Source organism: Leishmania mexicana, chromosome 20, assembly GCF_000234665.1.
Source record: "Leishmania mexicana MHOM/GT/2001/U1103 complete genome, chromosome 20".
NCBI lineage: Eukaryota > Euglenozoa > Kinetoplastea > Trypanosomatida > Trypanosomatidae > Leishmania > Leishmania mexicana.
In genome coordinates, this window is record NC_018324.1 from 2,188,570 (window position 1) to 2,202,407 (window position 13,838).

The 13,838-nt window shown below is 56.8% G+C and overlaps 4 protein-coding genes across 4 annotated transcripts; all 4 read right to left on the reverse strand.

Moving 5' to 3' along the window:
* Positions 1-398: 398 nt before the first annotated feature.
* LMXM_36_5810 (conserved hypothetical protein) lies at positions 399-1,742 on the reverse strand (the record flags this gene model as incomplete). Its single annotated transcript, XM_003874890.1, has 1 exon — positions 399-1,742. One exon carries the CDS (start codon positions 1,740-1,742, stop codon positions 399-401), a length of 1,344 nt encoding a protein of 447 aa, XP_003874939.1.
* A 3,070-nt stretch (positions 1,743-4,812) lies between these two features.
* Positions 4,813-6,315, reverse strand: LMXM_36_5820 (mkiaa0324 protein-like protein; the record flags this gene model as incomplete). The annotated part of the gene is made up of 1 exon (XM_003874891.1): positions 4,813-6,315. The coding sequence occupies one exon, from the start codon at positions 6,313-6,315 to the stop codon at positions 4,813-4,815; it is 1,503 nt and encodes a 500-aa protein (XP_003874940.1).
* Positions 6,316-8,885: 2,570 nt separating this feature from the next.
* On the reverse strand, positions 8,886-9,581 carry LMXM_36_5830 (conserved hypothetical protein; the record flags this gene model as incomplete). Its single annotated transcript, XM_003874892.1, has 1 exon — positions 8,886-9,581. One exon carries the CDS (start codon positions 9,579-9,581, stop codon positions 8,886-8,888), a length of 696 nt encoding a protein of 231 aa, XP_003874941.1.
* A 1,135-nt stretch (positions 9,582-10,716) lies between these two features.
* LMXM_36_5840 (conserved hypothetical protein) lies at positions 10,717-11,763 on the reverse strand (the record flags this gene model as incomplete). Its single annotated transcript, XM_003874893.1, has 1 exon — positions 10,717-11,763. One exon carries the CDS (start codon positions 11,761-11,763, stop codon positions 10,717-10,719), a length of 1,047 nt encoding a protein of 348 aa, XP_003874942.1.
* Between the last annotated feature and the right edge of the window lie 2,075 nt (positions 11,764-13,838).

Genomic DNA, 13,838 nt, shown 5'->3' on the forward strand with positions numbered 1-13,838 from the left:
TCCCCAAAAGAACGAGACACATCGGTGGCAATAATTCCTTGGCATGCGTCGGGGGTGTCTGTGTGCTCGTTGTGTGTTCGCCTCGCGCCTTGCCTCCACTTTTCATGAGTATCACCTTGTGCGTGGGCGGAGGCAAGCACGGAGGGAGTGACCGTGAAGACAAAGCGATGTCGCCTGTAGATGTGGATGGTTGAGGAGCGGAGGGGAGTGGGGGTGGGGGGAAGATGAGGGAAGACGTGGAGGACGGGGTTGCGCCACGCCATGCGTGCATGTTACGCGTCCGTCACTGTCCTCCCCTGCCCCACGCCCATACACATCCTCGCAAGGACAGACAGACACGCACAGAGAGAGAAGGCTCCAACTACACACAGACACACGGTAAACTGCCACCAAAGACGTCAGGCATGCTGCTGAGCAATGACCTCCATCACACCTCTTACGGAGCCAGTTGTTCGATCCAGCTGCACACGAACGAGCCGCAGTTGTTCCTCGCTCAGACCCTGCAAGTCTGTCACGCTTTCCAGCGTAGTCTGTGTTACGTGAAGCAGCAACGCTGCGTCCGCCTCGTCGGCCTCGCGCCTCCGCTTGCTGCGCACTCCCTTGCCCTTTGCTTTTTTCGCCTTCCCCACCCATGTGGCAGATGGCGGCTCAACGCGTACCTCTGCCTCGCGCAGCATCGTCGCCGTGAGGCCGGAGGCAGGAATGCGCAAAAGGCGAGAGAGTAGAGCCGCAGCGTCCAGTGCATCGTCGAAGCGGCTCTCCTCGCGCATCGCGACAAGAAGCGACCAGGCGTTGCGACCGTTCGCCTGCTTTCCACCCAGCAACGCTCGCACCTGCTCGTAGGCGCTCGTCACGCGCTCGTTCAGCTGCCGCTCCGCCGTCCGTCGCTGGTCTCGCTTCTCTGTATGCGCCGCATCTCTACGCATCTGGAAAAGCAGGGCGCGCAGCATCGGTGCTGAGAGCGAGGCACGCAATTCAGTTGAAAGTTGCTCAAGAAGTTGGTCATCACTCACTTCGCAGGCGGTGTTTTTCTCGCCTGTGCTGGAATCGAGAAGATGACCAAGCGTGCCTGTGGCGCCGTCGCAAGATTTCGACCCCGGCGCAACCTCGCCGGCACCATTGCCTCCAGGGGACGACGTCGAAACGCCTTCTGTCGAATCCACGTACGCGGCATAGGCCGTGTGGTGGTGCACGAGTTCGAGCCAGGCGCGCTGGGCAGCCGCGGTGCCTTTGCGCTGAAGAGCCTGTCGCAAGTGCTCCTCTGCTTCTTCGACAGAGATTACGTGACTCGCGGTGAGGTAAAGGCGCCCACGGAGCCTTCCGCCAGACGGGGCCGACTTGCCCCGTACAGGAGATACCGTTTCATGTGGGATAGAGAGAGAAGGCGACCCTGTTGCGCCACTGTGAGCCTCATCAATGCCGTGGCCAAGGGGAGTCGAGGAGCCGTGCCACGCCGGTAGCGTCCAGCGGACATGCGCCAACTCTGAAAAAGCCATTGCCACCCGTGCGACATCATCCACGGTGCAGGTGAAGTGGCTGTAGCGCGTCACCGCATCGAGCCAGCGGTCATCAATGGCGACGCTGTGTATCGGTGGCGCGTGACCCGCCGACAATCCTTCGTGCACAGGTGATGGAGTCACCACTTTCCCGCTGAGCCGGTTCGCATCGGCGGAGGAGATGCCTACTCCTCCGTAATGAATCGCGCCCAGCTGAGCCTTCTCGATCAGGCTTACAAGGTACATGCTGTGTAGCAGCTGCGCCAGGCGCGCATTCCAGTTGCCACCATGAGGCGCTCTGGAGGCCGCCGCCGCCGTATCTGATGCCTCCTCTGATATCACAATAACAGGCGACTCTGAGATCGGCAGCGAGCCTGCCAAAGTACGCACATATTTGGACACGACAGCCCCGGGACGCCGCGGTGGGGACCCGGCAGGAAAGGTCGACATGTGAGGGAATGGGCGGCACACAAATCTATTCTACGCGCTTCGCAAGCGCTGACCTACTCAGGCCGAACGCCCAAGGCGCGTTTTACTGTCACCAGAGGCGACGACGTTATGTGCGATGTAAACAGCAACGAGGTTAGCGTCGCGTATCTTGTCGTGTTGGCGTTGGGCGGAGGGTGGCCGGGCAGATGCGCCCATCCATCTCTCGTCTGGATGAGGGGAGAGCGAAGAGGAGCACTGTGAGCGCGTAGACGCACACGCGCACACAGGACTCAATCTATGTGAAGAGGACGTGACTATCGATGCACCCCTTTCGATGAAGTTGTCCCTGACGGAAAGGTGTGCCTGTGTCTGCACCGTACCGGAAAACAACAGATGGACCATGTGCACCGATTCCGAGACACCCCCACAAAAGAAAAAAAAATCAGGGAAGACAAGGAAGGGCCCGAGAACGGTGGCGTGCAGGCGCGAAGGCAGTCATCAGAAAAGTGCAAAAGGGGGAGGGGGCCGAGGTGTGCGGAAGTTAAGAGGGCACGCGAAAAGCGTGAGTGCGCGAGCCACACCGAGCACATGGGAAAGTTTCGCAACACCCTTGAAGGACCATGTGCTCCAGTTACGCGTGCTGGTAGCGGTCCAACAGAGGACGTAGGGAGGGCGCAGATACAAGGTATCGCACACGGTCCCAAAGGAAAAACAGCAAAAATACGGGTGCGACGACTGCGGCACGGGCGATTGCTGTGTTGGCTCCACTGCATGCCAACTCGGAGCCCACTCATTAACTTTCTCACTCACGCGCGACCACACACACACACGAAAAAAAACGGGTAGACTGCGAGAAGAGGTTCGTGGTGTCCTTGACAGAGACAACGCTCAAGGGTAAACCCCATAACAAAGAGAGAGAGAGTCACCCTCGAGGGGGCGAGGAAAAACGGAAAATGTGGGTCCGAGCGAGGGCTTCCCGCCACTCATGAGCACTACTACGAAACACGACTACGTACTTTAGAGACATGAGTAGAACGAAGGGAACACAAACAAAAGAGTACCTACGCAGACAAAACAAAAGGAAGAAAAGAAAGCCCTCACGGAGACGCTTGCGAGTACACACAAGTCCCGCCGCATGTCGCCTCACCACTCCCTGCGGCTGAGACGAATCCGCCTTGGAGGGGGGAGAGGTGGCCGGTGTCCCTGCGAAGAGTGCTTTTTCGTTTTCTTCTTTTTTGTGTGTGTGTGCGTTGGTTCGAGTGGGAAGAACAAATGGAAAAGAGGAAAAATAAACAACAAAAAGGAAAACGAAGACGGGAGAAACGGAATCTGTGCGGGTGCCCACAGAAAACCATTTGAGATAGGTGCGCACCGCGCGCTCTCGGCCATGCGCGCGCATCTCAGCTTGCGTGTTGGATGAGCAGATGGAAAAGGGAATGAGAGGCAAGAAAGTCACACAAATAGGCAACGGAACGACCTTCGTGCGATGCCGAGTTTGTGATGTCATCTCATCGCCCCGCGCCTACCCCGCGCACGACTTCCGTGCATCCCACTTGCTTTCTCAGTCTCTACGCGTGTATATGTATGTGCGCACGTATGCGCGTCTCGCACTTGGACGCGGCGCAGGTCAGCAATCTATGGAGTCACATAATCACGCAGGGCGATATGTGTCGCTTCCTCTCAGATATAGCACAACAAAAAGGCGTACGTTCTCACCAAGGCAAAACACTTGACGTTAGTGGCCGTGTACTGGTGTGTTGGCGTATTTTGCACGTTGGACGCGCAACAGGAGGGACACTAGCAGTGCGAATACGCCCTACTAGGGTACCTTGAGGGAAGCAGCGAAGACGCGAGGGTGTCTATTGCTAGCCTCACAATTTCATGCGAACACAGCTTGAGAGAAGAACGGTGCGGCCGGATGACCCACATTGTGTGTCCGTGTTTGGACAAAGTGCTACAACTCCGCTTCAGGGAGAGTCCAACAGAAAACAAAAACGAAAAAAAAAGCGAGCCCGCTCTTGGCCCTTCAGGGAGTAACGCCGAAGCAACGGTAAGAGAGTTGGCAGAGAAGAGCGAGTGGAGGACCGTGCGCCCGCGCTCACCTGGTGCGATCTATCTATAGCAAGCAAAACAAACAAACAAAAAAACAAATGTCGACTTCAGAGAAAAAAAAGACAGGGAAAGAGACTACCACACACAAACACGTAAAAGGGTCAATAATACGATCAACAAGAGAGGACGGAGAAGACAGACAGAGCGAGGCAAAGAGAAATCGCCTCCCCCTCCTCCCCGTCACCGACATTGCCCAGCACGACCACCACGTAAACGAGCAGACACCCTACTCACCCGATTGTGTTCCTCGCCGTGCTCTCTCTGCCACACACACACACGTGCGTGTTTTTTTTTTCGTATTAGGTCACGAAGAACCAGACGAAGAAAAAAAAGCAGAAGCACGCGACCCACTACGTGCCAAGGAACCTTGCGAGAAGAGAGGAAGGGGAGCGAGGACGTCCGGCCATCGAACCAGACGCACCCGGAGTAGCCCCGCTACAACACATGTGACATGGTCCACTGAGGACAGACGGGCATCACCAAGCCCCCTTCTTTCTATTGGATATGAAATACGAACCGTTGAACGAGGGAAGAGTGACTGGGTTAGGCAGGTGGCGCATAATGCATAGTTTGCCATAAGTGGGGTGTCTATCATGCAGCACCGGGACGCCCGGGGAGAGACAAGCCCACCAAGTTGAAGGAGGAGTAAAACAAGAGGTTCGAGCAAGAAGGGACACATAAAAAAAAGGCACCAAAGCGAGACATGGACTTCAAATAAAGCAGGCGTTGTGAAGGGTCCGTGGACATACCCTCCACCACACGAGCCACAATCGCCTCACTTCTTCATCGCCTCTGCCACGGCAGCAATCCGGGCCTTTGCGCTGCGCCGGTCATCCTTCACGGAAGTGCGCGCCCAGGCCTTGGCGACATGAGCCATCCGCGTCGAGGTCGGAATATCGCGCAGCAGGGGAAGCAAGGCTGCGTAGGTGGCTCCAAAGGGATTGCTGCTATAATACGGAGGCACCTTGATGTCCTTCTGCTTGATTGTCAAGGATTCCAAGGTCTTCGGTGCCGCCGGCGCTGGCGAGGGGGCCGGCGACCCGTGCTTGGAGCTCTGGCGCTTGCGCGCTGAGATCCTCACGGGAGGCGGATTAACCTTCGACTTCAACCCTGTCCGCTTCTCGAGAAGTTCCGTCGCGCGCGCGATGCGGCGATTCAGGCCGTTGAGGGAGTGCGTCTCTGTCCACAATGCCTTGATCTGGCGAGTGCCCAGGATCTTGGGATGATTTGGAATGAGCCCTGTCATGCGCATGTGACGGTAAAACTTGATGTAGGGGTTCGCGCGGCGACGGGCTGCGCGGGTCTTCCTCTTGGTGGCGGTATGCCGCAGCCGCGACTTTGCCACGCTTGCGATGCGCGTCTTCCGAACCCGCCGCTTCGAGGCGGCAGCCTTGCGAGCCGCGCGCATCGTGGGCGCCCTCGGCTTGCTTGCAGTCACCGGCTTCGGTGCCGACCGTTTGGCAGCCACGTGGCGTGCAAGACGCACTTTCACAGAAGCCGGTCGCTTGGGCACCCGACGAGCGGCGCGGAGGATGCGCGCCCTTTTCAGCCTTTTCGCCGCGGCGCTTCGAGATGGTCGAGCCGCCTTTACCTTTTTCGCCGTCGTTGCTGTGACGCGCCGCTTCTTTGATTTTGCCGCCTTGCGGCTGCTTCCATTTGCCGAGCTCTTTGCGATCTTGCGGGTGGCGCGCTTAGAGCGGCGCCTGGCAATTTTCTTGCTCATCTTCCTGGAGAATCCTTTCGCGCGGTTCTGGTCCTTCTGCAGCAGCCGCACAGCCATCTCGACACGCTTCGGCATAGAAAGCGAGCCTTGCTGACCGGTCATGACCCACATGCGAAATACTCGTTTGAGGTTTGCCCGTGTGGAGGAAAATTTGGTGCGCCGCATCACCTCCGTCTGGAAAGAGGCAAAGGGTGTTACGACCTTCTTGCTTTTCGGCTGGAGTCGCCTCAAGCGAATCGCCTTGCGCTTCGGAGCCGTGGTGCGCGCCAGCCTTAATCGTGACGGTGCTGCCTTCCACTTACGCCCAGGCTTTACAGTCTTTTGCAGTTCTTTCGTGATCTCCTTGCCTTTTGTGCGGTAAATTCGCAGTGCCGCCGCCACACGGGGTGCGGAGAAGCGGATGCCGTACTGCGGTGCAGTCCTGTGCCACAGGACTGCAGCCGTCTGCATTTTTCGCGCCTGCTCCGCATTTCTGAGGGGCGGGTAAACAGCTTTGAAGAAGCTAGCAAACGGCGGCCGCCTGCTCACCAAGGCCACCATCGATCTCGAGAACATCGTGCGTTGTGGCTTGGCTGTTCCACAGTTGCTGGCACTTGGCTTCCGCCTTTCTTTAGTGAAGCTGTTTTGATGTACGGGCGCGCGTGTGCGTTCGTGGGAGTCCGAAAATGGAGGACCTGGAAGAACGGTCTGTTCGTGGGAGCGGGACGAGAGGGAGGAGGCGCACGCCGGAGAAGATGTGAAAAAGGAACCAGACGGTGCGTAGTGGAACGGTCAACAGAGAACGCGCAGCGCAGGGGGTGGTATGAGGGTAGGAGGAGAGAAAACGGGTGGTGGGAGGGAGGACATGGCGGTCAAAATGAAGAGCGGGATCACATACCAATGGACTTCGGCTCTTTCGCGCTGACTGCTAGTCAGGTATGATGTCAAACGCGACCAAATACGGAGAGGATACACCGAGTGCCTGGACATCCAAGCGGCTAGAAAGAGGAGGGGACTGCGGCGTCCAGCATGCGATTTGCGTGTGCGCGTGTGTACGTATCGCTCTGGGAGCGTCATCCACCGAGTTGTTTACAGCGCTCCATGCACCCTTTTCGTTTGGATGTTGCCACTTTTGTTCCGGCTCCCTCTGCAAAGCGGGATGTTCACATGTGCCTTTCCGTCGTTTCCGACACGACACGGAGAAGGTGCCCCTGCGCGAAGGCATGCGACAAAAACGCCGTGCAACCTTAGTCCACGGATACACACTCAGACGCCCAGCAACGCACGCGCAGAAAGAGAGGGGCGAAACGAAGTATGCGTGCATGTTGGCATGTGTGTGTGTGTGTGTCATTTCCGTGGGGTTTGCCTAACGCGTCCTCGTCTGGCTGCTGGTGTGTACTTTTTCGTTTTACCCTTTTGTTTCCTACGTGTGTGCGGGTGTGGCTGTTTGTGTGAAAAAAGTACGGTGGTGGCGCCTGCGTACTTCAGTCTCCCTGTCACAGGAGAAAGAACGCAATACGAGGAAAAGCAGAGAGAGAAGACATCACCGATGCGATGAGCCTCTCCCCCGCCATTTCTCATCTCTCTCTCGCACGCACGCCTGCCGGCCCGCTCGCTTTGGTGCCCGCCACGAGTTTCCACCCACACACCGATGCAAGTGAGAAGAAACAACAAAACACCAGGGTGCATGCCACGACCGACGAGAAAAAGGGGACCGGGGGGGGGGCGGGGTAAGGCGGGGCGGAGACAAAAAGCAAAAGAAAGAAGAGTCGTACGGGATGACACGAATGAAGTGAAACCGAAGGAGACGAGGAAGAACAGGGACTGTGTGGTCCACATCTTTTTTTTTGTTTGTTTGTCGTCAGTGCACACCTTCGGTCGTCGTCGCTTCGCGCGTCTCTCTCTTTTCTCCGCATCTTGAGCACCGCATCGCCTTGGCGTCATTCAAGATAGGGGGAGGAGGTGGAGGGTGACGGAGAGGAGAGGGGAGTGAGTACTGTGAGGAGTTGCAGCAGCGAAAGGGAGAGGAGCGACGGCGAGTCCGCCACCGTTCCCTCTCCACCCACACAGAGGAAGAAGTGAAAGCGTAAGAAACACGAAACGTTAGCTGTGTGTGTGCCTGTGTGTATAAAACGCAGCAGTTCCAAGACGGAATCACAAACGACACAAAAAAAGATGGGTGAGGCGTGATAGGGCAGCAGTGAGGCGGGCAGAGAGGCAACAGCACTGATGACACACGGATTAGGGCCGCCTTGTCCATGACCTCCCCCCGCCTTCGCAGTTCACGCGCTCGTTTCCGTTGGTAGAGAAAGGAGTAGGAGACCGTGACTACGCGTGCGTCGGGCAGAGCCACGCAAAAAGAAAAAGGAGGCAACGGCTGCGAGCACAGCCACCCCCGCCTAGATGTGCAGGGGGCGTTTAGCAGTGAGCCGGTCCCCCGACTCATGCGCAAACATCGTCTCTGCAGCACGGTCGCCATGCACCGACAAAGATGTATATCTATATATACGTATTTATGTACGTGTCTATGTACATATACCGGGGCACCTCTCAAAAGAGGCCACATAAAGAATCAGAGGGGGAGAGAGAGACAACAACAGGAAGAACACGTCTGGCGTCTAGGGGCGAAGGGACTACGACCGCAGAGCAACCGACGCACGAGAAAAGCTGAGAGAGGGGTGGATGTATCACAGAGGCTGTACAGAGAGACGGGGGGAGAGGGACGGGGACGATAAACAATAAAAGGCAAAGAAAACACAAACAGGATCTGGACAGAGAGGGGGAGGGAGGAGGGCGAGAGAACCATACATGGGTGGAATATATACGCTGTGATGAGGGTGTTGCGAAGAAGTTGAGGGGATGGGGGCATCGGGAGGGAGTGAGGGTTAGGTTGCTTCCGCATGTGGAGGAGGGGGAGGGGGAAACAAAAGGAAAAGCAGCGCGATCGGGCGCGGAGACAACGAACGACAAGAGAAGTCCGCGCGTACTGAAACCGACGGCTGTCACAGAAGACGCGACAGAGGAGTTTTGCAGCACATCAACGACACTCTGTTCAGGGGCTATCGTGTATGAGTGTGTGGCGGGCAGACGTACACACACATCCGAAGCTGTCGCACCTCTCCTACCTTCCTTTTTCCTTTTCACCTTTATTCGCCGCGCACGACAACGCGGGCCTCGCCAGGGTTGTGTGCCTTCTCGTTGGCTGGCTTCCCGATGGAGCCAAAGGGCATCTGCGCGATCAGCTGCCACTCCTCCGGAATGTCGAATGCGGAGCGGAGGTCCGCCTCGATTAGCTCGTTGTAGTGCTGCAACGACGCGCCAATACCGTCCTGCGCCAGCGCTGACCACACTGCAAACTGGGCCATCGCGGATGATTGCTGCGAAAAGGTTGGGACGTTTGCCGCATACCGCGGGAATGCCTTCTGCTGCATCTTGATGGCTGCGCCATCCTCGTAGAAGAGAATGGTGCCGGCGCCCGCTGCGAAGCAATTGTTCACCTTCATCTCACTCTGTGCATACTGCTCCTCTGATGTCACCTTCTTGAGCGCCGCCTTCACGATGTCCCAAACCTTTTGGTGGTCCGCGCCGAACAGGATGACAACAGTGGAGTTCTTGATATTAAATGAGGAGGGGCACTGACGAATGGTGCCCTCGATGGTTGCGATGACCTCCTTGCGGCTCTGTGCAAGCTTGTTGTCCAGATTATAGATGGTGCGGCGCTTCGATAACGCCTCGATGAACTGCGCCGAGGACTTGATGAGGACGGAGTTGCTGCTCGTGCTGGAGGCCTTGTCGTGGAAACCATCCTTAGAGGCGGTAGACTTGGTCGAGAAGCAGCGCATGCCTCCTGGCGATACGAGTTACCGGTGCAGTCGGGAGAATGACGGGAGGCACGCGGACACCTTCAAAGGAGAGATTCAAATAGGTTCAAGGGCGAGCGTCGTGCTCGAGGGAGCGAAAAAGAAATGGAGAAAGGAGTGGTGCACACACGAGCACACATACACATACATAATGGAAGAAAACAATGCAAAACAAGTGCAGCGTGCGATCTGTTGGTGACACTTGAGGTGTTGCTACAGGGGTAGTTGGGTGGAGCTGTATTTGATGAAAGGGTGGAAAGGAAAGGAAATCGGGGAGACAAAAATCTGCGCGACGCGCACACGCACGGAATGCACGCGAATGCAGTGTGTCCCGGAAAGGAGAGAGTCGACACGCCCGTGAAGCAGTCTCCGAAGCGATGATGGAGACGTCGAAAAGACAAGAAAGAAGAAGTCAAAGAGGGCGGGGATACCGAGGAAAGAGGCGCTCACCATGCAAAGATGCGAGGGAGGAGCTCAAAGGCATCCGTCGCTACCCGAGCACCTCGCCCATCGAGGGGCGACGCGGCGCTGAGCATTGAGTACCACAGCAGACGTCGAAGAGGAAGACTTGTCGTAGCTTCTTTGTTCCTCACAACGTGCAGTGGGACTGCAGAGTGAATGCTGCCACGCGAAGTTACAAACATCCGAAGTGAAGCATGGCCCTTTCATGCCCTCCCTTACAGTCGTCTTCGAGCCTCTCCCTGCATGACAAAAAGACGGAGCGCAGGTGACCGTGCACGTCCGCGCAGACAAGCCTCCAATCGAGGGAACGTTCGCTTGTACAACACAAATGGAAGAGCATAGAGCAAAACGGAGGGGCGCATCGAGGCGCGGGCATGACTAGTGAGCCTTGACATGCGCAGAGCAACAACGAAAAACGAGAAGCACGACGGGGGAGAGAGAGAGTCATCACAAAAGCAACATTACTGCTACAGCGCGCCGGCAGTCAAGGCGGGTGCAGAGCAAGAGCCACTCGTGAAATTTCAAAGGTGGCTGTCAAACAGGTCGCAGGCAAGGTTTGACGCCGCCTCCGAGCCTGGAACGGAGCGGCGTAACGCACTTGTGGATTAACTGGTTCTTCAACGTGCTCTACAGGAAAAAAGCGGATTGCGAGACGCTAAAAGGTGATCGGCTGTGAAGCCAACGGCGGTCGCGGAGATGCGGCCACGGCCGTGGAGCTGTTGACCCCTGCTGGCGGTGTCGGGGGCTGCTGTGGTACCGAGTTCGTGCTAGTGGACGCAGCCTGGGTGCTCGTGCTATCTGCCGTGTTCGTCGGAGGTGCGGCTGGTGAGGAGGAGGCTGCGGTGGCTACCTCATTCAACGTCTGTGGAGACTTCGACTCAGGTGTTTCTTCTGCCCGCGCGTTCTCAGCCAGCTCCTCCGCCAGCTTCACTTTCCCTGCCTCTAACCGGAGCTGCCGTTCTTCTTTTGTGAGCGAGCGCCACCGCTCGCCAATAACGCGCATTCGCTCCTTTGGTGCCAAGTGGTGCAGAGAAGCCATATGCTCCTTCACAAACACCGAGTAGGGCGATCCTACACTTCGCTTGACAGTCCTCTTCTTGGCAGCAAGCGACCCGTCTGCGCTTGCCTCTGCTGCCTCCTCCATCTCGGCCCCTTTGGCTAACTTTCTGTGCGCCTTACTCGGTGACTTTGGCGCCTTCTTTTTCTTCGTCTTCGACGACGAGTCCGAGGCGGGTGCTGCCCGCTTCTTCCGCACAGGTATCACCGGCAGAGCCGGTGTCGCAAGCTTCATGGAGTGGGCCTTGTTGTACTGCTCGGTGCGCATCTCTATCGCCTTCCTGGCGTTCACCGGCAGCGACTCGTATATTTGCAGTAGTTTCACCTCTTTCTCACGAGGACTGGCGCCGGTGAGAGCGGGGTTGTCCTTTTGCTCACGCGCAAAGAGTTCGTAGGTGGTGAGGGGCTTGAAGTAGGCGGCTGCGCGCTGTAGTGCCTCCTGGCGAAGCTGCTCAATGGACGCCTGCTGCTTTAGCGCCAGCAGTTGTTCTTCTGAGAGCCTCTTGAAGAGCTGAGACATCGCCTTGCGCCGCTCCGTTTGCGTTAGCTCTCGAAGAGCCATGTTCGTGAGAAGCTGCTCGCGGCAGAAGATTTCAAAGACCTTCCCCCGTCCCGCGCTGCATCGCAAACGAGTGATACGCAACATTGTGGAAAAAGAAAGACAGCAGGTGACCGACGGAGAGACCGGGATAGGAGAGAAAAGCAAAATGGCGATGCTTGCGCGTCCTCACGCAGTCACAATCACAAGGCGGACTGCCGTTAAGCCGCTGTTATGCACGAATGAGTTCGCGGTGTCTTGATAACGTACGTCACTGCGGTAGCGATAAAATCTATGACGGCCCTTTATGCCGGGGGCTGCGGCTTCAGGAGTTGTGTCAGCCTCGTTCGTGGCGGCAGGCGTAGTCCCACGGCCAATCGAAAACGGGTTCGATGGCGAGAGTGAGTGCGTATGTATATGTATGTATGTGTTTGTTTGTTTGTGCGTTTTCTCCGCCGGCACATTCGACGCCGTAGTGAAACGACGGACAACTCGTGAACACGGTATATGTGTACGTGCGCTCTTTCATGTATTGATGCACACACACGACTGCAGGTGCGGGGCCGCACGCACTGATTGTCTTCGCACCAACGCGTTTTGATCGCGTGTAGCACGGGATGGAGAGTAGGGACGGGGGAAGGGGGACCGGATAGGGGAGGGGTGAGGATGTGATAGGACCACCTACGTAGATAACGGGAGGTGATTTCAACGACCCTCCACGCACAGACACAAACCGACGGCCAAGAACCGTCATGAGCAGCCGGGCAAGCTCCACGAGAAGAAGGAACGGCGGTTCACTGGCATTCCGGTTCTCGTCCTCTCTCGCTCTCTGCGTAGGTGTGTCCGCGTGGTTGGGGGAAGGGAGGGGTGCCTTCTCAAGGACGAAAGCGTATCATATGCCGTTGCACTCCCGTAGACCACCATTCCTGTGACGACGAAGGCCACAGTTTTGGAAAACCAACCCGTGTCTGTGCCAGACGCGGCACAGTCCACACACGCTGTCACTGTTTCCACCGCGATCTGAGGTCGAGTGCGGTCCACCTCACTGGAATAAGGACGCATTCTTTCTCAGTGTTTCTTTCGTTTCCAGGGTGGCTTCATTCTAAGGATCGTGTCTAGACTGAGGAGAAAGAGGGCGGGGGTGCAACGGACGGGGGGGGACATAGAAGGCTGGACGGCCCTACAACCATGGTGAACGGTAGAGGCTGCAAAAAAAAAGCGAGCGCAGAGAGAAAAGAGGCTCGCACACACAAACCCCGCTTCCGCGGCAACGGAAGAACTACTCGAGCGTTCGAAAAGGAGAACAAGAGCCGTGTTGGGTCCCGAGCCAACGAAAAAGAACGAGGCGAAACCGTGCGAAGCACGACAGGGTCGTGCAGAGAGGAAAATAAAAATCTATGTGCTGGATGTTGTGGACTGAAATCGCTCTCGCGCCATGCGTACCTGTGTGCTATGAGAAGGGATGTGCGCTCCTCTCTCCTTCTCCACCCGCTGCGTCACTCATGATGCCAGTCCGCATGCTCCACCTCGCCACTCTACTTGCTCGGTTCCCCTTCTAACCACCTCTGCTTTGCTCCTCTTGCGCCCTCTCTTCCTCAGTCGTCAGTGACGTGTACAGCGATGGCAAGCTCTCCAGCCACAGGGTACCTGCACAGGAAACACACCACCAAAACATACGCTGACACTTGCACGCAGCGAGGAGTCCTTCGTGTCTGGAGTGGATCAGCGAGCGCTGAAGCATAGACAACACAATTCGGACGAGCGCCCTGGAGGTGCATTCTCTCCCGCTTCCTGCCTGCAACTCTCTCTTGCCCCTTACTCGAGCGCGCAGTTGATTCTACGAGGTCCTTACGTGCCGGTTGACGTTTGGAGCGATACGGCGACGAACTGCAGTAAAGAGTCGGAGATACGTACACCGGCAGTGAACGTGAATCTCGCGCAAAAAAAGGCGTAGACGCTGTTGATGAAGAAAGAAGAGGGCTGCCACTTCACAGAGTCGTGTGTATAGAAAGACACACTCGCACATTGTCTCGCCCCCCATCATACCCTTTCCCGCTTCCACGACACTGTCGAAAACTCGACAGCCAACACACAACAGGAAAAAACGTAGCTACATCCTCAAAAAAATCTTTGCGCGTGGAGAGAGAGGCGATGATGAGGGAGAGATTGCGAAGAGTGCCCAT